The sequence below is a fragment of the Sceloporus occidentalis genome, unplaced genomic scaffold, assembly GCF_023333645.1.
Source record: "Sceloporus occidentalis isolate IW3139 unplaced genomic scaffold, rSceOcc1.0.p SCAF_10, whole genome shotgun sequence".
NCBI classification, from domain to species: Eukaryota; Metazoa; Chordata; class Lepidosauria; order Squamata; family Phrynosomatidae; genus Sceloporus; species Sceloporus occidentalis.
In genome coordinates this window covers 31,113,602-31,136,645 of record NW_028316990.1, presented here as the reverse complement: position 1 = coordinate 31,136,645, position 23,044 = coordinate 31,113,602, and the positions used below count along the sequence as shown (strand labels likewise).

The window sequence follows — 23,044 nt, the reverse complement described above, 5'->3', positions numbered from 1 at the left end:
GAACATAACCTCAGCAGCCACCCGTCTTTCCACCGTGCCAGCACTTCAGGAAAGATGTGGGCCTACTATGGGAGAGCAGCCCCTAGTTAACGTTCCTCAAGTATGGGATGTTTAAAAATCCTCCTTTTGCTTGCTTCCTGCAGGGATGACGATGGACGAAGTGCGCCTGTACGAGAAGGAGACGCAGGAAGCCACCAACGAGATTGTGGGTGTAGTGACGCCCAACATTGCCATCCATGAAGTGGGCCTGCTGCCCAACACCCATAGCGCTCCTTCCAGCGCTCCCTCCACGCCTCTCAGCGGCGAAGCGCCAGACTTCCTCAGCGTGCCCAAGGACCGGCCGCGAAAGAAATCCGCTCCCGAAATGCTCTCTCTGCCAGTGCTGAGGGAGCGCGCCAACGCAGAGTGACGGCAGGCCAACCCTTCGGGGTCTCCCTTCGAGTCTTCTTTCTCTCCCATTCCTTGCCACAGACGGGCACGTGCCTGGCTTGCGTCAAATTTCGAAAGTAATTTTTGTAAATGTTCTTTTCGATCCCAATGGACATCTGCCGGACAGGAAGAAAGCCTGCAGCCAGAACATCTTTTCCTCAGATTTGTGAACAAAAAAACAAAGAAAAATACAATCGGACTGCTTTATCCACGGATTCTTTATCCACAGATTCTTTATCCACAGATTCAGCCATCCCTGGCTTGAAGATATTTTTTAAAAAATCCAAAAAGCAAACGCAAACTTTAATTTTGCCATTTTATAGAAGGGAAACTGTTTGACTCTGCTGTTGTATTTAATGGGACTTGAGCATCCATGGATTTTGCTATCCATGGAGGGCCCTGAACCAAACCCAGCAAAAACCAAGGACCCATTGTATTCCTTTGTGAGATGTCCCCAATTGCTGAAGGTATCCCTCAAAACATTTCAGGACATTTGAGTCCCTCTCGTTTGCTTGAATGGGGGGCATTTGTGATGGCACCGCTCACATTGCAGCCAACTTCTTCCCTCTTTGAGTTACACCTGCTCAGAAAAACATTGTGAGAAATCCTCTGCTCCATTTTGGCTGCCTTGACGTTGTCATGGAGTGGGAGGTGGGATTGCATTGTCATCTGCTAGCCTCCCCTGTCCATTGCATGGGTGGCTTTGTCCTACCTTTTACTATAGAGGAGATTTGACCACTCTGCTATCATAAACCAATTTTATATTGCTCCCTTTCTTTGCAGGATTCTGGGAATGTTAGTTTTGTGAAGAGGGTACATCTTAGCAGGAAATTCCCTATAATAAACTAGTGTCATCATGGCATAGTGGTTTGAATGTTGGAATACAATCCTGGAGACAAGGGTTCAATTCGCCACTCGGCCATGGAGACCCATTGGATGAGCTTCGGCAAGTCATACACTCTCAGCCCCCCAAACCCTGTTATGGCACCTTTTTGCTGCTTTTGTGTGCCTTCAAATCATTTCTAATTTATGGTGACCCTAATGCGAACCTATCATGGGATTTTCTTGGCACGGTTTGTTCAGAGGTTTGCCATGGCCTTAGGGTTGCCATAAGCTGGAAATGACTTGAAGGCATACAACAACAAGAAGAACATTAAACTACAATTCCCAGAATTCTTTGATGGGTGTATAGAGGTTTGCAACACAGGGCCGCTATATCTATGGATGCTGCTGTCACCATTGCTGTTGTCTGTTCTGCTGGGGAGGGGGATGTAAATATACTGGGATCCATATTGATTTGAAGAACCTATTTGCTAAGACTGTTACACCAATTTTGGTGTTGTTTTTTTAACTGAATTAAGTCTGTAGAAGTGTTCCCCTTTGCCCAGGGGAGAGGGGCATGTGGTCCTCCAGGAGTTACACTGCAGCTCCCATAATCCTTCACCGTTGGCTTTGCTAGCCATAACTGATGAGAGTTACAGTCCAACAAAGCTAGAAAGCCAGAGGTTGCCCGCCACCCCGCCTATTGTTTTTCTTTGTGCTTTTTATACTGACCTATCGGACTCAGTAATGTGCCATCTGGCTATTTCCAGCAGATGCACCCTTAAGCTTAGAAAAGTTGCTTTTACTGGACAATGCCTCCCAGAATCCATGGCCAGTGATCATGATGGCTGGGGGATGTCAGTGGTTTGAGTGCGGGACTAGAGTTCAAGTCCCCATTTGAGCATAAAAACTCACTGGGTGACCTTGCTGTCAGCCTCAGGGGAAAGCAATGGTAAACCTCCTCTGAACAAATCATGCCAAGAAAACCCATTGACAGGGTCACCTTAGGGTTGCCATAAGTCAGAAACAATTTCAAGGCACACAACAACAACCCAAAACAGTAACTTTTCTGAGCTCTGTGCAATCCTTGAACTGAGCCATTTGTCTGCTTTGCATCAGTATCAGCCGACAGTATCCTCAGCTAAAGGAATAGCCCTGAAGTTATTGATCCAATGGGGTGATTTTTGGGGGGGAGGGGGGATTGGATTTGGTCCCTGGCAACTTTGAGTCAGACAGTCAGATGGGTAAAGACCCCTGTCTCAAACCCCGAAGGGCTGAGACCAGTCAGTATAGAAAATACTGAGCCAGGGGTAGGACTGGTATGGCCCTCCTAAGTTTTCCAAATTGCAACTCCCAGCATTCTTCATCATTGGCTAGGTGGCTAGAGCCCTTGACCACATCTGAAGAATCACACCATCCCCAATCCTAGGTTAGATGGACTACACAAGAGGGCTTGTCCCCAGCCCTGGCTGCCGTTCAGCCTTTAGTAGCCCCAGTCCCCCAGCTTTGTGAGTCAAGGCTAGCTAGCCACTATCAAGTGGATGAGCATCCTCAAGGCTCAGCAATTTAATGAATGTGGTCCTTCTGGGTTTAGGGTCTGCTTTGCCAACACCTTGAAGGCCTGTCCTTTCCACCAGTTTACCCTTCTGGCTTTCTTCTCCTTTGTTCTCCCTCTGTGCCTTTGGAATGAGGGCCATCCTACCGTTGCAACAGTGATCCACAGAGGCACTGCCTTGTAGGGGGTGGGAGCATTGATGCCACCCGGGCCCATCGCCAGGGGCCAGAGCAAACCCGCTTGCCTGGTGGCCAGCTTTGTTGCCATCACCAGCATCCAATTTGCCTTGTGAAAAACCAGAAATGCATCCCCTACCAGGAACAGTGGGGTGATGTCCTAGACTCCTTTAGTCATCAGCCTCTTCTTGAGTCTTAATGTGGTCTCTCTCGGACCCAGTTTGTACAAGCACAGTTTGGATTTGCACTGTTTTTGTTGTGCAGGACATTTTCTGCCATCTCTCCCTTCAGATCAGTGTTGATCCCTCACTTCTCTTTGCAATCAAGTTGGTTTTGTGACTGGTTGTTCCTCTGCTGCTCCCTTACCAGCGGCTATAGTTTGCATCTTAAAAAAGCACAGAAACTGCTGGGCTTGCCTTGAGATGAGCATAGCTGAGGCCAAGCAGAGAAGCATCTTCATCAGAAGGACACCAGAGCACAGCCATGTACTAGGAAGATGCTCTCCTTTGGAAATGCTCAGTGTCTATCAAGGTCGAAAGCACTTTGGAGCATTCCCTGGGTGTTTTTTCTGCTCGGGGTCCAATGAGACTCTGATGAAGAGGAAAAGACTGAGTCAGATGGCAGAAAGAAATAGCCTCCGGCAACACAAGGTTTTAATTTTCTATTTGTATACTAGCCACACTCTTTGCCTGCTGAAGCTACAAGGATCAAGGCTTCATCGGTCACTGCATAACCAGATGGAGAGGCCCCTGAGACCATCTGGAATCTGTGTGTGAGATGAACCGGAGTCGGTTCAGATCTAGCGCATGAGCCACTGGGCTACTTGTATTTCATGGGCAGGGCAAAAAGGGTGGGATGTGGGTGGGGGGAGATCTGGTGTAAATAATTTGTGATCTGTGTAGCAATGATGCTATATGTTGGGGATTTTTTTTAAAAAAAAAGAATAATAAAGGCAATTGCTCATTGGAAATGTTCTGGTTGTGCGCTTGGCATTCTGTGGTTGCATGACATTACCAATGGCCATGGGTTTTTATTATTATTATTATTATTATTATTATTAACCTTTATTTATGAAGCGCTGTAAATTTACACAGCGCTGTACATGCAATCTTTTTAGTTAGACGGTTCCCTGCCCTCGGGCTTACAATCTAAAAAGACATGACACAGAAGGAGAAGGGAGTGGTGGAGGGAGAGGGTAAGAGGTCCAGCAGTTCCTCTCTACCTCCGAGGCCTGGACCAAGGCTTACCTCTTCCCTTTCCGCCCTACAGTTTGAGGCAGAGTGTTTCTCTACCGTCTCCCACCCAGTTTGCCATCAGAGCAAACCTATGAAGCATATCCAACATGGCAGAGATGAACTGAGTAAAAGTGTTCAGGAATATTCCTATGGTTATCACTTTGGCTTTAGATAACATCTTTCCTTTTGCCTTTGTCCCCCAATGGCCATCATTAGATGGTCAACCCATCACTATACTCACTAGTTTTGCATTTCTATTCACATAGCCTGCTTATAAAGGTCTCTTCCTGGACATTTCTTGCATCTGAGAAAATAGAATGAAGTCTATGAATGCTTATGCTCCCAATTTCTTTCTTTACAATACCCCTTTGCATACAGATATAGACTAACAGCTATGCCTTTCAATTCTAACACTGTGAGAGACTAGGTACATGACAGATGGGTCCTGCATATCTTGGGCACAGAGCTCAGGAAAGTGCTATTTTTATGGAAATTGTTGAATTTGCAAGCCAAAAAGGTAACATTTCCAAGCTCTGGTTTGCATACCCTTCAGCATTTTTGGATTAAGTCCAGGACATGTGGGTTTGAGCAATATGAGTGATTAAGATGGCAAAGGTTATTAATGAGGAAGACTACACAAGATAGGAGAAGCCATAGCAGTTTGATTTTGCCTGTGCTTACTGGAAAGGGCAAGATTCCTTCCTCTCATCTCCCACTGATGAGTTGAGTGGAAAATAATATAAAGTCAATTTGCAGCAATTGGAAAACACTGAAGACAATGGAGGAAAGTGGGAGGAGGAGAGAGAAACTGGGACATTTTAAAAGCAGCTGAAAAAGTAGGACGGCAGAGGATTAATTGGAACGGTTCCTGCCAAATCAGGACAGTTGGAGGGCATGGATTTGGTGGTTTGCCTCCAGAACAAAAAACCATGACTGGTTACTATTCCATAATTCTGAAAGTATATAGTTTATAATACAGTTGCATATAGAGAAAGAAAAGAAAACCTTACTTTCTCTAGGAGAGAAAAGAAAGCTACGTGTTCCATACTTTGATTTTAGAAACAAATGGTTAAAACCATTAAAACAAGGTACACTGCCATTTTACAAAAGTGAGACGCAAATGGTACAGGAATTAATTACAAATGCCTCTATTATATTACACTAAACTGCTTTTGTCCACAGCTCACACGTTTTGAAAAGGAAAAAGGAGCTACACAATGGAGCAACATAATCCGCAACGGCAGAAACGGTAAAACCGCATTGAATATAATGACATAATAGCTAGGCAGCTTTAGACAGTGAGCTGTTTGCTAACACCCTTGGCCTCCTTTTTTGAGACCACTTTCTGAAACGTTACAGTCTTCTGGGCAATTTTAATACTCCGATCTTCAATCTGCGTTGAAAGTGGGAAGTCATCAGAACAGCCTGGTAGGGATGCTAAAACTGGGTAGACCAATTCTCATATAGTTGGGGATAAAAGAATTACAACCCCTTGTGCCCAGGATTTTTTAAAAATTGATGCATCACCCGAAAGTGTTTTTTAAAGAGCTCAACCGCTACTACTAGAGGCTTCCCAGAGGTTGCGGTTATAAGACCCCACTTATAAAATGCCGAAAATTAATCCGAGAACCTGGAAGCCACAAGCAGAAATGACTTCCAAACACAATGGCTTCTGGCTGATCTACAGTCCCAAATTAAATTTGCAATTGGCCATGGGTCAAAATTGGTCTCCCCTATCGCTGCAGATTCATAGTTGGACCTTGTGATCGGAAAACAGTGTCGTAGCTGGACTATGATTCTGGAGACCAGAGTCCGAGTCCCTGCTTAGCCATGGAAACTCACTGACTGTGCAAATCATAGGCCTGTTACAGACTGCCAAAATAAAGCTGCTTCAGGTCTCTTTGGAGGTATGCTTTTTAAATGATGCATGGGTCCTAAGAGTCCAGAGGTCACACCAAAGCCACACTCCATTCCTAAGCACTGGAGGGCAGCTTTGGTGCAGCTTCTGGATTCTTAGGACCCATGCATCATTTAAATAGCATACCTCCAAAGAGACCTGAAGCAGCTTTATTTTGGCAGTCTGTAACAGGCCATAGTCTCTCAGCCTCAGGGAGGCAAAGGCAAGTCCCTTTCTGAATAAATCTTATTTTTAAAAAAGCCCTATGATAGGGTCACTATAAGTTGGAAATGATTTGAAGGCATGCAACGACAACAATACCTAGCTCCATGGATACCATGAACAGTCAAAAAGACAAATGGATCCAAGAGCCAGTGAAGCCCAAACTCTTCCAAAGTTACTAAACTGAGGCTATTGTACTTTGGATACACGGCAAAACAAGACACATTGGAAAAGGCAATAATGCTCAGTAACATAGATGGGAAGTTCACTTGCCCCTGCGCATTTGCGGCTTTGACTTTTGCGGATTTGATTATTCATAAATTTTATTAATACTGTATGTTCTCTCTAGGAATATCTAGGTCCTCCATAACAACTCTGTGGTCAATTTTAACCAACAGTCACACTGAAGGACCTAGAGATTCCTAGAGAAAACACTTGATCCTTCTTCTGCAAGGAGAAAGGCAATGTTTGAAGAATAAGCATGCACAGATTGCTTATTTATGCAAATTGCATATCTCTCCAAGTTGGAGAGCCAGTGTGGCGTAGTGGTTTGAGTGCTGGACTGTGACTCTGGAGACCAAGGTTCAATTCCCAGCTCAGCCATATAAGCCCACTGGGTGACCTTGGCCAAGTCACACACTCTCAGCCTCAGGGAAGGCAATGGCAAACCTCCTCTGAGCAAATCTTGCCAAGAAAGCCGCACGATAGACTGGAAGGCACACAACAACAAAATGCACACATTGACACTCGGGTTGCTGATTCCATCTCTGCCTGCCATGTGACAACACACATACATGTGAGTTCCAGTAAAGTTCTAAATCTTCTTCTAATCTCCTAATTTGTATCCTCCATCTCTTCCTCATCTATCTCTCCCACATCCGGTTCATCCGTCGCGCCAGAGAGTCCATAGAACATAATATAGTGGGAGTTGCAGTAGACCGGAGGCTTATTGGGGTTCGAGTAGGCCTGCTCCGGTTTGAGGGAGGCAAAGGGATTGGGTCCGCAGCCTGTGATCTGGGCTTCTAACTCCATCAGGATCTTGAGGGAATTCTTCATTTCTTGCTCACTAAGAAGAAGAAGTAAGGGATTATGTTACCGTCGTGGAAAACGTAAATGCAATAGGAGATTCTGAGTCCACGTTCTAGCCACAATTGGGCAAAATTATCATTAAAAACAAAACAAAACTACAACTCCCCAAATCCTCCATCTATGCTAGTTGGAGGATTCTGGGCATTGCAGTCCAAACAGATCCAAACATTTCCCAAACTCTGCATCTTGGAGCTCTGTGAAGTCAAATAAATGGAGTCTTTGGCTCTTCCAAGTGAGACAAATGTGTTGTGAAATATCTGTATTTGTGGCTATAGTTCTTGCCTTTTTAAATGTTTCTCTTGTAGTGCACTACTTTCCGGCAATCCCCATCGCTAGTTCCCACATTTTGTTCCCACCCTTGAGCGAATTTCTTTTTCATTCCAAGACATATTTAAAATATCCTTCCTTCCTTCCTTCCTTCCTTCCTTCCTTCCTTCCTTCCTTCCTTTTTGGAGTTAGAGGGAATCGGTTGATCTCAGTTTGGCAGATCATTCTGATTTAGACACAAGTGGCCAGGTCCTACAGTAGATAAATTCTCATTTTTAAATAAAGGATCAGGTAGCCAAGGAAGCAAAAAATCTCTGCCCAAAATGTAGGAGAGCCACCACCAGTCAGAATAGAACAGACTTTCTCTAACAGGTGCACTCCTGCTATGCTGCACTACATCTCCCATCATCTCCACCCCAACCCATAGGTCAAAAGTTCCCCAAACACATTCCCTTTTATGTTTCCCAGGTGTGAAAAGTTAAAATGAAGGGCTGAAAAATAATTTTACCAGGTCTGTTTTATCCCTAGATCCCTACAATAAATTTGTAATCAACAAATGCAGGTGGTGGAAGAAGAAAAAATCCATGTTTTACCTGTACACAGTGAAGAGCGAGGGAATCTTGTAGTCTCGGAGAAGGAGTAAGGTGGGCAGCCAACTTTCCATCAGGTCATGGCAGGCATGGAACCCTAACCGTGGAAGGAAACAGAAATACAACACCTGAGTTTCAATTATGGACGGTCATATTTTAAGGATTTCTGTTACTGCATCCACACTCTGCCATTTCTCCAATGAGTTGGAGCTTCCATGAGCTCTTCTCTCCCCACAGCACTTTATCTTCAAAACAACCCTTTGACCCTTGATCAGGCTGACAGTGTGCATGTGTATGTGCGCGCACATGTATATATGTCTTCATGTTATCTGTCAATTTATGGTGACCCCATTAATTTCATAGGACTTTCTTAAGCAAGGACTGCCAGAGGTGGTCTGCAGTTGCCATCTTCTGAAATATAGCCTGCAGAGCCTGGTATTCATCAGCAGTCTCCTGTCCAAGTATTAATCAGGGTGAACCCTGCTAAGCTTCCAGGATCAGACCTGGTACATTGTACAGAATGACAAACAGACAAATCAGTGGGTCCAAGAGCAAACCAAACCTGAAGTTTCTCTAGATGTCAAAATGACTGAACTGAGGCTGTCGCATTTTAGTCACATCATGCAACGACATAACTCACTGGCAAAGGCAATAATGCTTGGTAGAGTTGGTGACCAAAAGGGTGAAAGATTTAGAAGCCATGTCCTATATGGGGAGTGCTTAGGGAGCTGGGTATGTTTACCTTGGGGAAAAGAAGGTTAAGGGGAACATGATAGCTAGGTTTAAATATTTGAAGGGATGTCATATTGAGGATGGAGCAAGCTTGTTTTCTGCTGCTGCAGAGAATAGAGCAATGGATTCAAACTACGGGAAAAGAGATTCAACCGAAATATTAGGAAGAACTTCCTGATGGTAAGAGATGATTGACAATGGAATACGTTGCCTTAGAGGGCGGCAGAATCTCCTTATCTGGAGGTTTTTAAACATGGCTGGATGGACATCTCTCCTGAGGGCTTTGATTGTGTATTCCTGCATGTCAGGAATGCCATGGGTGGCCCTTGGAGTCTTTCTCAACTCTTATGATTCTATTACTCTACATTGATTGATTCAGTGATTAAGTGGAGTGATTCACTTAAGGAAGCCATGGCCCTGAGTTGGCAAGACGTGATGACTATGGATCATGGAAGTCTCTCATTCATAGAGTCACCAAAAGTCAAAGTTGATTTAAAGGCAGTTAAAAACAACAAACAATGAGCACTGCTCCACAATCACCTGCAGCATTAAGTGTTGCATTATAAGAATGGGTTGAACCATTCCTGTGCTATTGGCTAGAGATGGGGTTCAAGCCAAGAACACAGTGCGCAGCTGAAGTTGGGTTGCTGTGTACACTCCTGCACCGAAGCCAATAGAGTGATGGGAAAAGGTTGCTCAGAATAGACTTCATTCCAGGGGTCGATGCACATTGCCAGCTTAATGCTCCATACCTTGCAAGGCCAGGGTCTTCTCCTACCCACTTTGAAACCTAAAAGGCATTTCTTTCCATTCCGCTCATACATCACACCTTGAGGATGAAGAGAATGGAGCTTCCACAAGGGAACAGTGAGGTCCTCGTTGTTTGTGCAGCTGTCGGAACAAGGATGCCAAAGTTGTTTGCATGTCATAGCTGGGAAACATGGCTGGCATGGCATTGGTCTGAGATCACAACATTTGGGGATGGTTCGATTCAGCAGAAGGGGGATTTGGTTTGCTAAGTCCTCACTGCCATTCCACAAGCTTGCATTGATGTGCCAAGATGGTCACGTATTTACAAGGGCATTTCACTGTCCTGCTACTAATCACTTAATACCAAGAGAATGTTATGGAGCAGGCTGATAGAATACAACTTTGCTCCAAGACAGGAGCGCACTTGCATTGCCACAGAACGCAATAATAAACTCACATATGCTCTGCAGGGTTTGTAAAAAGTTTCAAATTACCTTTTGGGGTTCAGCAGGTATGACCAGAAAAAAGATTTGTCATTACAATGGATGGGGTTTGTATGACGCAGTGCTTGGAAAAGTTGTTTTTTGGGCTTCAGCTCCCGCAATCCTCTAGGAGTTGCTGTTTGAGGAGTTCTGGAAGAAACGAGGTGCCGAGCATTGATTGTATGGCTGGGTACCTTGTTGTGACCTCAGAGGGAGCATCTCGTGCCAGTGATGGTGGCACTGGGTGGCACAGCAGAACGTATGTGTAGACAGTCCTGGTGTTATTCTGTTCTGGGTTCCTCTGGAAAATCTGGAGCAAAAGGTAAGTCTTTGTAATCCATTTTAAGGCAGGGATGGGGCAGATTCAATGCAGAACTGGTCTTCCATCATGAAGACAATCTGCTTTTGAATCAAGGCATTGGCTCCACATTGTGAAGACAGAATGCCACAAGGAAAAACCAGTTTAAATGGACTGTGCAAACATGCCCATAGTTATGCCTTCATAACTATATCTGTGATGTAGGTTTTTGGCCATTCATGTTAGTATTTCTATAATATAAATACATCTAATGCGTTTCTATGGTCTGGATTCAAACCTGAGCCCTACAAGTAGACAGGATCTGCAGAGAGCCGGCATGGTGTAGTGGTTTGAACATTGGACTACAACTCTGGAGTCCAGGGTTCAAATCCTAGCTCAGCCATGTAAACTGACTGGGAGATCTTGGGCAAGCCACACTCTCTCAGCCTCAGAGGATGGCAATGGCAAACCCCCTCTAAAGAAACGTGGCAAGAAAACCCCATGAGAGGGTTGCTATAAGTCGGAAATGACTTGAAGGCACACAACAACAAAAATAATGACCAAATCTACAGCCACCATCATCTCTGAATGTTGGCCATCCCCACTGATGGAGTTTCTAACCAACGACATCTGGAAATGCATGCATGGGCTCCCCAGCCCAAGACCACCAAGTGTCTGAGGGTCCTACATTGCAACAAATTATATGCAGCTTTCCAGCCAGGCTCACAGTGCGCTAAACAACTGTCAGGAAACAGGCAGGCTCCATGTTGAGGCCAGGGTTTTTAATGGCTCCCCACACCTGCTCCGCGCATAACCAGCTAGTTAGTGTGAGGTATGCTAATGATCTGATTAATCCTGACAGTGTCTGAAAGATCTTTAGTGCTCAGCTTAATGCCTGCAGTGATATCCTCTGACAGAAGCGAACAGCTGACGGGGGGAAAGCATGGCCTCCATCACTGAGACAGCGGGACGCGAATGTAGCGTGTCAAGCAAAGCGGAGGCCCATAATGTAAGATGTCCTGCTGAGACATCTGGAATCCAGAGGTTCGGCCAGATGTCACCAGCTGCTGGCCTACATCAGTGATGTCTCTTAAACTTTATCACAAAAAGCCCAAACTCCTTGTTGCAAGAGGTCCCATACATCCTGTTCTCTGGAGTTTCCCCAGAAATCAGTAAATGTGACGTAAGTGAGTAGATGTGATACACCAGCATCTCACTAGCATTGCACACTGCATAGATTAGTTTATGGAACTCTAACCTCCCAGACATGATGGTTTTCTAACTCAGATTATTTTAGAAGGTAATTAGGGGGGCATCTACAGTGTAGATATAATGCAGTTTGACACCAGTTTAAGTGCTCTAGGAATCTTGGGATTTTGTCGTTTTTGCCTTCTTTGCCAAATAGCCTGTACCAAGGCCAGATGGGTTTTATAGGTCATAACCAACACTTTCAGTTGTGCCCAGAAACACTGGCAGCCAGTGGAGGTAGCCATGATGAATTGCAAAGATGGTGTTTCTAGGCTGGTTCCACCACTCAAAAAAAGCAATGTTTCACTCCAAGAATCCATGTCCCTAAATTTACAAGACATGAGCAGGGCTGTTAGTATTATGGTCTCTTGGAAGTCTCTCATTAAAAGAGTTGCTATATGTCAAAGCTGGCCTGAAAGCAAATACAGTCAGCTCTCCATATCCATGGATTCTGTAACCATGGATTCAAGCATCCACTGCATGAAAATATTCTATATTCTATATATATTCTATTCTATATATATTTTGGAATATATACAGTATATTCCAAAAAAGCAAAGCTTGATTTTGCCATTTTAGGTAAGTGACACCATTTCACAATCCAATGTCTTTTATGGGACTTGAACATCCATGGATTTTGATCTCCACTGGAAGTCCTGGAAAGAAACACCAAGGGCAACAGCAATTACAAAGTGCCAATCTTAAAGTTTTTGCTATGATTTCCTAGGACACTTCAGTCCCCAAACTTTTGTTTTCTTTTTTAAAAATTAAAGGCAGATTGCAACCTCTGCAGACAAAGTGCTTTCAGTTCTTTCAGGCAGAGTAGGGAGATCAACCTGACCCAAAGCCAAGCAAACAGTCTCTCAGACTGGCAGTCTTCCTCAAGGACCGTCATGCCACCCACCCCTTGGGGATTGAGTTACGTGGGTCTAGCAGTTCGTTCTTTCAAGAAAGGTCAGGTTGCTGCCGGAATGCACCTTTCTCTCTGTCAGCTTCCCTTTCTAAGGCCAGGGGAGCCTTAGCAGCTCCTCCTGTGTCGAGTTGCAAAAGGCCTGAGAGACCAAAGGGTCATCGCTCTCCACCAGAACAGCTCTGGCCACTGGAGACCCAGCGTGGGCAAATGGGAAGCAGCACCGTCATTGAATACAAAGTGAAGGAAGAATGACAGCAGACAGGACTCAAAGAGCCAGCACTACCATTAAACATGTGAGAGAACTGTCTCCGGGTGTATCCGCACTGTAGACATAATGCGGTTTGACACCACTTTACGTGGTGTAGCTCCATCCTATGGAATCCTGGGATTTTCCAGGTTAGGACTTTACCTGAGCAACAGCAAAAACCTGATCTTCCCTAGTTTCCTCTGTGAGCCTACACCTCCATCCCTCAATCCTTTCCAACTTCTTTTGGACAGGCTTCAGACCTTGGCCTCTGAATATTCATTACATTTATATAATCCTGCCATTCTGCCAAGTTGCTCAGGACAGTGTACATGGTTCCCTCCTGACCTCAATTATGCTCTCAAAGCAACCCCATGAGTTTGCAAAAGGATCTTGTAGCACCTTTGAGACTAACTCAGCGACAGACGTCATAGCATAAGCATCTGCAGACTGGGTCTGCATCCTCAGATGCAAGGAGTGAACTGGTGCCCAGGAAGGATCCTTATAATCAGACTGTACGAACAGCCATAGAAATGCAAAACATGTGGTATGGTGATGAGGTGACAAGTTCAGTTTTGATGCTGGTCATTGAGGAACAAAGGCAGGAGGAAAGATGTTACCTAAGACCAGGGTGGGTGAGTGACCATAGGAATAGCGAAGGGCATTTGGGAATGTGGCATATGCAGGCTGGGAACCAGAAAGGAGATGTGATAAACTGGCTAAGAGTAGCCTTATGTTAATGAGTGTTATAATATCTATAGTGTGCCAGAAAACATTGTTTCCGTTCAACCCACTGCTGATGGATTAGAGTTTCTGGATATATTTTAATTCAGCTGTGAGGTAGCTTAGGTTAGAGTCACAAAGAGAGGAGAGAGAAAATACATCCGCCAAATATTAAACATGTTTGAGAGCCAGCATGGTGTAGTGTTTTGAGTGTTGGGTTGTTGTTATTATTATTATTATTATTTACTTATATCCTGCCTTTCTCCCAATATAGGGACTCAAAGCGGCAAACAGCAAATTTAAAACATCCACGGAGTTAACCAACCATAAGCCCTTATCAGATGAGTCTGGAACTGGGGGTCTTCAGCACTGGGCGGTTCGAATTCACGTTATTTCGCACAATACCATCATACCTGGGAGCCCCTCCGAATTGGCATGATTCAAATTGGCCAATACGCATTCGCGCGAAGTGCATTCAGTGCAGAATGTTTTGTCACACCGGTGCTCAACATGAGGATTGGCCGATTCGTATCGGCCCCCTCGCACATGCTCAGTGGTGCCCTGCATGGGTTGCGACCTTAAACGCTTCCGGGGTGAAAGGGGAGGTCACGTCATGACAGCCCGGTAAACAGCTGGAGAGCCAGCTCATGCACATTAACAATCGCGATACAACGTGCCCTCTCTACATTCCTCTCTGTTTCCTCTCTACATTCCTGCTTGGTTTTAACGTTACCATGACCTTCCCTTGCAACAAATTAGCAATGCCCGGTTGTACGTGTGTGTGTGTGAGTGTGTGAATATGTATTCTGGGGGGGGGGGGAGGACCAGTTCCAGCGGCTGTCAAAGAGGCTGGATGGCCATCTAAGTAAATGGGGATGCTTTTTTCCTCCTCCTCCTCCCGGCTTGGGAGCCAGCATAAGCTGCATCCCAAGAAGGGAACAGGCGCGGGGCCGCTAGAATCGCGGCGATCGCCGCCGTTCCAGCGGCCCCCGCGCCTCTTCCCTTCTTGGGATGCAGCCTATGCTGGCTCCCAAGCCGGGAGGAGGAGGAGGAGGCTGCCGGAACCACGATTCCAGCGGCCCCCCGCGTCTCTTCCCTTCTTGGGATGCAGCTTATGCTGGCTCCCAAGCCGGGAGGAGGAGGAGGAGGCCGCTGGAACCGCCCCCCCCCCCCCCCCCGCTTCCCTGGAACCGGCAAGAGGAAAGACCCACCGGAAGTTAAAATTGGAATCTGGGGGTCTTGCGATGGAATTCAGGATTGGGTAGTCACACCAGAGCCATTCGCACTGAGATCGAACAGAGCCCCAATCCAGGATATTGCCAATCCCCTTATCAGCGCACTGGCCAACACGCTCCAAAAAGAGGAGCCAGTACGCATTCAGTTCGGCATCTCGCGCATTCACGTGAGTTCGGATTGGGCCATTCGAATGCTGGTATGATGGTATTGTGCGAAATAACGTGAATTCGAACCGCCCAGTGCTGAAGACCCCCAGTTCCAGACTCATCTGATAAGGGCTATAGTTTGAAAATATTCACACACACAGATCCAAAAAAGCATACCTTGATTTGGCCATTTTATATAAAGGACTCTATTTTTCTACGCTAATGTGTATAATGGGACTTGAGTGTAATGGGATTTTGGTATCCATAGGGATTTCTGGAACCAAAGCCCAGTGGATATTGGGGACCCACTGACTTACCAGGATGGAAGCCAACCACGATATCAGGGCGAGCAGCTTGCTGCGTCTCCACTTGCAATTCCCAAAAATCGTGATACAGGCCTTTGTAGCTGCTGAGGTAGACTCTCCCTCGGGGTCCAAAGGCCACCAGCGGCGGTCTCATGATAGGCCCGTCCACCACATCAACACCGACCATCACCACCTCAATGCCTTGATGCTTTGGGAACACGCGGGACAGCTCATCATAGTCTGTCACTCGCGCGTTGAGGGTCTCAACGTGGGAAGCCCCAACCACATGCACCGTAATTGGCTTGGCATAAGGATCAAGACCAAATGCATACATTCCCAGGCCAATAGTGGCTGGCCTGGAGACAAAGTCTGTCGTCACTCTCTTGACTGACTCCACCAACTCTGCCTCATCGGGCTTGGGCTTCCCTGCATTGGCCCAAAGGATGTTCATGTAACGCCCGGTCATGATCGAATACAGCTTTTCCTCCAGGCCCTCTTGCATGAGGAACCAGTCCTCCCAGCCTTTCACATCCTGGATACGTTTTGTCCATGAGCTCGTGGGGAAAGGGATGTCGCCTAGAAAGAGACAAAAAAAGAGAGTCTTGCACCACCTTTAAAACTATGGTCACTTTGGTGAGAGAGGCTGCAGTGCTTTGATTTTGCCTGAGCCTACTGAGAAAGGCAAGACTCTGCCCTTTCCTATCCATTGGCTTTCAATGATATGGCTTTAAAAATTGACAACTGCATTTTCCATTATGCCTACCAGTAAATATAAGCCATTCCACCAGTCGATCAAGGGCCACTAGTTTCAGTTTCTTGCAGACCTTTTTGTGGATGGGCCAGTTGGCACGTTGGCACTCTGAACCACAGTAGTAGACATTGTGGCATCTGGAAGTGGAAGGACAAAAGGTTAAGGTCATGCAAAGAAATTAAATAAAATACATAGTAAAAAGCAAGTCATTTTTAAATTATGGCAACCCTAAGTCGCCATGGGGTTTTCTTGGCAAGATTTGTTCGGAGGTTTGCCATTGCCTTCCTCTGGGGCTGAGAGTTTGTGATTTGCCCAGGGTCACCCAAAGAGTTTCATGGCTGAGCTGAGAATCGAACCCTGGTCTCCAGCATTGTAGTCCAACACTTAAACCACTATGTGATACTGGCTCCCACACCACTATCACGGAGTGAAGGCCGTGGCAAAAACCCCTCTGAAGAAACTTGGCAAGAAAACCCTATAAGAGGTTCGACTTAGGGTCAACATGAATCAAAAATGTCTTGGAGGCAACCAAGAACAGCACTAACAAGGAGGCACTAGAGCTCTCTAACAGGGAAAGGCAAAGTATCTCACATAACTACAAATCCTAGAATCCATACCATTATTATTATTATTATTATTATTATTATTATTATTAATGTTTATTTATATAGCACCATAAATTTGGCATGGCACTTTGCAGGCAACATTGAAACACCATATAACCACACGGCTAAATGTTTGAAAAAGACTTGGAGGTCTTTAAACAGAGGCTGGATGGCCATCTGTCGGGAATGCTTTGATTTGGATTTCCTGCATGGCAGGGGGTTTGGACTGGAGGGCCCTAGTGGTCTCTTCCAACTCTACGATTCTATGACTCTATGATATGCTATGATTATTCAATCATCAGGTTGAATGGATAAAATCAACAGATAAATCAACACTTTCTCCTTCAACTGAGTAACAGCTGCAGTGAAACGACATGAACAGTTGTGTTACCTTTTGCACCGCCGCAGGCTTTTGGGATCGGAGAGAGATCCCGGAAGTTTTTTGCACTCGACGCAGAACTTGAATGTGTCTTCCATTTTCTGGAACATTTCAAAATAGGATCGGATGCCAAAATCGGTGCACAATTTCTTGCCCTCCATAGCGGACCTGTTAAGAAGCAGCCCAAAAGAGAACGAGGCAGAAGACATATCAGCCGTGCTAAAGGCATTTCCATTACTTTCAATGTCTGGTACATCAGCATTGATCTATTAGCATGTACACGAAGCAAAATACAAATCTGCAGACACATGTATGGGAGGAAGATATTTTTTTTAATTTAATTTTTATTGGAATTTATTACATACATTAAATAGTGCAAGACTTTAAAAAAAACATTTTTTACCTTGCATAACAATATCCAATATTACATCTCTATATATATTCATAAAACATACTTTTAAATATGCATATTGACAGTTTGACTTCCCATAGTTCATCCAGTTTGAGTAAACTTTTAGCACTCAAATCTTACTGTCTTCAGTACAACTGCAATATTTTTCAGTTCCTCCGAGTGTTAAACTTTCAAGCTTAATTTATTTTGATCGCTCTATCTTAATTCATACAATCTATTGCGCGTGATCATCATTTGTGCAATTACTTGCCATTTCCACTTCATTTGCAGGATGCTTTAAATGCGCTTTAATCTCTCTTTAATGCCGAAATCAGCCCCAGTGTGATAAACTCCATTGTTGGCCTGGATCCTAATTTTGTGTGTACGTTTGTGTGTGTACATCTTCTAAAATGTGTCCTCTACCTGTGTTGAACATGACTCACCTGTAGTCATCATAGCTTTTCATGTTGAGTTTTTGAAGGATGACGTGCGACAGACCCGGGACGTTGTTCTCCATTGCCAAGAAGCCCAGGGAGTCCATATTAGGCCCAGTTACAACTGGGATTTCTGTGGAATTGCTCCTGGAATGGCTGGCTTTGGAACGGCTGGTTTTGGAAGCTGCTTTTTTACTTCTCTGAGCCATCTCCAGTCAAAATCAACCTGTAAATAAAAGGTTGTTATAGATATTCCAGTTGCGTCTCTTTAAAAGACAAAATAGCAGCAGAAGCTGAAAAGCTCATCATTTCACACACACACAGTCGCCCCTTGGAACTCGCTGGGGATCCGTTCTGGACACATACCCCACAAGTGCCAAATCTTGCACATATGCAAGTCCCATAGGCTTGAATGGGGTGCATGCATGCGAGGGGTGCACCCCATTACAGTTACCCCTCTTCAAGTCCGTGGATTTCAAGTCTGCGGAATTGGAGGGGCAACAGTAGTCATAGTTTGTCAAACCATCTGCCATAATAACTAACAAATATGGAAAGGAAGGGGACATCAACTGATGCACCTTAGTGCAAAGACTATCTATCAGTGTGCCTCTATGCGAATTCCCACCCCAACCCCTAAGCAGGGTCAGCCCTGGTTAGTACTTGAATGGGAAACCACCAATAACTGCCATGTGCTGTAGGCTAAAATTCAGAGGAAGGGTCTAACAAAGCCACCTCTGCACATCCCTTGCCAAAGGGAGCCCTATGAAATGCACCATAAGTCAACAAGTGACTGAAAGGCACATGCACACACATTTTTTTTACTGCACAGGCACAGTGCGTTCATAAGGCAAAAAGAGTTGGCCCCAAGGTTAGCGGAGAAGGCATTCTTCTCCAGCTAATAGGGCTGCCTCTTCTCCTCTCACCCCTGCACCTGCTCCCATAAATCATCCCATGATATGATACCTCCCAGCAGCAAGCAGCCCACCTTCCAGCAAGCCATGTGCAACTGGCTGATGGCCAGGAAAGCTCAGCCCTAGTCACAACTGATATCCATTTGATAACGTGTTGTTTCAACTCGTGGTTTATCAGCCTACTTTACAAGGGGCTCTCTGTTGACAAGCAGCAGGGCTGGCCCAGCCCTAAATATCTGACTGCCTGGGACAAAACAAAACCCCAAAGCAAACCTCAAAATGTTGTCTGCTCCCAATTGGATACAGAAGCCAACTGGACTGGTGATAACATTTTGCACTGCACTGAGACCAGGGTTCAATTCCCAGCTCAGCCACGAAATCCACTGGGTGACCTTGGCCCATCACACTCTCTCAGCCTCAGAGGATGGCAATGGCAAACCTCCTCTGAACAAATCTGGTCACGAAAACCACTTTATAGGGTTGCCTTAGGGTTACCATAAGCCGGAAACGACTATGAGGCACACAACAACAACAAAGCACACACATGAAGATTGCAATCTGGACCCCAGCAGATGTTGGGACTCTTCCTTCCATGTTCCAGATGCCACTACTATGGCTTTTGGGGGATATGGAGATCAGTTGGGCACAACTCCATCATGCTTGGACCCCAGCAGCTAGTAAAAGTGCCCCAATCCTACTGCCAGTGCTGTGGCCTCTGAGTGGGAAGGAGAGCAACCAGGAATGGCTGGATTTCATTCCCATTCCCTTTTCCTTGTGTCATGTCTTGTTTAGATGTTGAATGCATCTGAGGAAGTAGACTGAAGTCAATGAAAGCTCATGCTGTCATCTTCTTTCTTTTAGTCTCAAAGGGGCTACAAGAAGAAACCATGCAAGAACTGTTGATGGCACAAAAAGCCCCCATTGCACTATTGAAGAGTGGTGGGATAATAAAAGCTCCCAAACCAGTATGTTTTTGTTCTCGTTTAATAACGCAGTGTCGGCAAGACCAAGGCTCATGTGATAAAGTCCGAAGCCTAATGCATATGCAAGCAATGGTCAGGATAGCAATGCTGAACCTGCTCTCTCAAATGAAAAGAGTCTGCTTATCATCACTGTGGCAGAATAAAGTTGAGGTCCACTTAGAGCTGCCACAGAAAAACTCACCCTGGAGCCCAGCCACACAGAGGGTTTTTATAAGCCCACTTCAAGCTGTAGCCACCCGCAAGTGATACCACATCTGACTCCGAAAGGTCCTCGGAGCAGAGGTATTTTTAGAGGTCCTAACATGATTAGAGCTGGAAAGGAATCGGGAATGGCGAAGGGACGTTCTCCTTCAAATCTCAAGGGTGCAGCTTCTCAAATTTTGCACGCTTTCACTTGGGCTTAGATGCTTTTGCAACAGAGCGATACTGCTGTCAGCTACTGAGGACACCTTGGTGAATGAGGTCCCATCAGAAAGGAAGAGGGATGCCTTTGAGAATAAAAAGAAGGATCCCATACAGACAGTGAATCTGGAAAAGGTGTTATTATGGGCCACATGTTCACCGGAGTTCTCTCTATGTTGTATAATACTGTCGGCACTCCATAGTCCAAAAAGGTAACGTCTGCAGACTCTGTAGAAGGGAAGCTTTATGGGACCAGAGGCACAGTCTGGAGAAGGGAGACCGGGGTAGGGGCAGATTCAAATGTCAGGGACCAAGAAGATCACAAACAACCTCTGCCAACGTGAATGAGATAGCAAGGCTATTCCAGGCCTCAGCGGATCCAGCCAATATGCCAGGACATCTCAGCAGATGTTTGGGAACGGAGCCTGGGGGAAAGAAACGGATCCGAAACCCACCCCTTTCATGCATCAGAGCCCAGGAGGTCTGTCTAACTGACTTTCATCCCTACTTTAAAACTCTCCTTGCGCTGGTCTACAAGTTTAAAACACTCCTTTCCAGTCCGCATTGGATCCGGCCATGGGCGATTCGCAGGAATTCAGGCGTTTTTGCACCATGGAGGAAATTCCTTAAAATCTACCGAAAAAGGCTTTGCAATTTTTACCAGTGTATTATTGTTATTGTTATATTTATATTTATTTATTTATATCCCTCTCTTTTCCCAGAACTGAGACCCAGGGCAGCTCACACGTATCCACCGAAAGCTGCAGAAATGCACATTATTGCCCGTTTGCTTTGCATGCCTTTGAATAGCTGTGCATGGGAGGGTGAATAGATGTGAACAGATGAGAAGGCGCACAGGAAAATGAAGACAGTTACTGCATATACTCATGTATAATAAGTCTAGAAATGGAGGTTAAAAAATTGACCCAAAAAAACCAAGTCGACTTATCCACATCCAAACACATACCAGCTCCCCGTTTCTGCCAAAGATTAGGGGTTGTCCTCACAGTACTTGAGGACAGGCGATATGTGGTTTTGTCGTTTGGTGTTGTGTGCCTTCCAGTTGTTTCTGACTTACTGTATATATATTCATGTATCAGTCCAGAAATTTTAGTTGAAAAAATTGACTTCAAAAACCTAGATCGACTTATCCGCGGGTCAATATAAGTCCTGTACTTTAACTCTTACAAAAAAAGGGAACCATCCCCTTTTGAAAGGCAAGGGCATTATCTGTCCTGGAAACACTGACCCCCCCTTCTGTTATCTCATCCAAAACAGTGATGTCTGCTGGAATTTTGTACATTTTTAGCACTGTTTTCCTTTGCTTCATCCTTTAGATCCTTTGTTACATGCCCCTAAGTTTTACCCTCGACTTATCCACGGGTCATATCAAAATTCATAATTTTGGCCCCAAAACCTGCCCTCGACTTATACATGAAGTCAACTTGTAGCTGAGCATATACAGTATGACGACCTTTTTAGGTGAGCTTATAATGGGTTTTTCCTGCCAAGAAAAAACTGGCCTTGTTGCCATATGTCAGAAACAACTTTATGATCACAATATGACTTGAGGTGTCAAAATAGTGCCCAGAAGGAAAGGAACGTAGGTACAGTCAGATCTCCATATCCATGGATTTTTTTTTTTATCCATGGATTCATGAATTCACGCCAGCTTGAAAATATCCCAAAAATATAGACATTCCAAAAAGCAAAAGCAATTTTCCACTAACACACACACACACACACACACACACACACACACACTGATTTTGATAGCAGTGTGACACTGTTTGCAATCAGTTTAAGAACACTTAACATCTTGTACTAGGTCCTAGGACCTTTTTACCTACAGAGTCACATCCCTGCTGTTTAATTCTGCAACTAACTTTTCTAGGACAATAGTTTATAGCATATAGAAACTTTGCTTCCTTCTTTGTGGCTGGAACATGCATATCTCCAGTGTATATAAATGCAAATCAAGTCACCCACTAGGGCATTACTGGAATACTTACTTCTTCGGATAGCTTCTTGATACCGTTCTCCATTCTTTTTACTAGGCCACTGTACTTAATGGGACTTAAGCATCCACGGATTTTGGTATTCACGGGGGGGAGGGGGGGGTCCTGCAACCAAACCCCAATGGATACCAAAGGCCCTCTGTACAATCTCTCATCCTTATTCTAACAAAGGTTGGCACCACTTTTACTAAAGTTTTCATAGTTCAGGTACTTGCCTGTTCGATGCCTTTGCTGCGCTGGATTCTCTCCGAACAGCGAGTGCAACTTTTCCTGGGCTGCTCTCAGCTTCTAACCACAGAAATGCAAGGAGGAGCTGTGTCATCCATGTAAGGATAGCCTGCCAGCGCCAGGACTTGACTGAGGAATCCTGCTAACTGGGCAAGAGGGACTGCAAGACCCTGAACCTAGCTCCTTCCTCGCTGCCCAAATGCTTCCATCAAAGCTGGAATGGACCATCTGCCTCCAACAGGAAAACAGCAGACACTACAACATCTTTGCATCACTTTTCACTGCTGAAGCTTCCCACACTGGCTAGAAAAGTAGAATTTGAACAGGATAAAAGCATTTTTGGCCAGTACTTAACACACAACGTTGTGTCCATCCCGCTGCCGCCTTGCATTGCATTCGTGACTTGGTGCACTTTTCCATTGTTGGGCAAAACCCATCAATAGACTCTCAATCCCGCTGCTATTTCATTACAGCATTTGTGCAATGGGTCCTTCCACTGCAATTCCACTTCTCAACAAATGATTTGGGTTGCCAAATGCTTCCTAAAGCTGGCTGCTCTGTGAAGGCGCACGTTGTCAAGGTA

At 45.2% G+C, this 23,044-nt stretch overlaps 2 protein-coding genes across 2 annotated transcripts in view; one reads left to right on the top strand and one right to left on the bottom strand.

Moving 5' to 3' along the window:
* LOC149306336 (cytoplasmic phosphatidylinositol transfer protein 1-like) overlaps nucleotides 1-3,919 on the top strand; it is a 47,743-nt gene extending 43,824 nt beyond the window's left edge. The window contains exon 11 of the mRNA XM_089539645.1: nucleotides 144-3,919. Coding sequence (XP_089395771.1) covers nucleotides 144-409 — 266 coding nt within the window. The 3' untranslated portion in view covers nucleotides 410-3,919. The remainder of the gene's footprint in view (nucleotides 1-143) is intronic.
* Nucleotides 3,920-6,320: 2,401 nt separating this feature from the next.
* MSS51 (MSS51 mitochondrial translational activator) lies at nucleotides 6,321-18,128 on the bottom strand. Its single transcript, XM_089540729.1, has 6 exons — nucleotides 17,929-18,128; nucleotides 17,107-17,262; nucleotides 16,123-16,247; nucleotides 15,372-15,935; nucleotides 8,286-8,379; nucleotides 6,321-7,402 (listed from the first exon to the last, which is right to left on the bottom strand). Exons 1-6 carry the CDS (start codon nucleotides 18,126-18,128, stop codon nucleotides 7,171-7,173), a joined length of 1,371 nt encoding a protein of 456 aa, XP_089396855.1. The 3' UTR covers nucleotides 6,321-7,170.
* Between the last annotated feature and the right edge of the window lie 4,916 nt (nucleotides 18,129-23,044).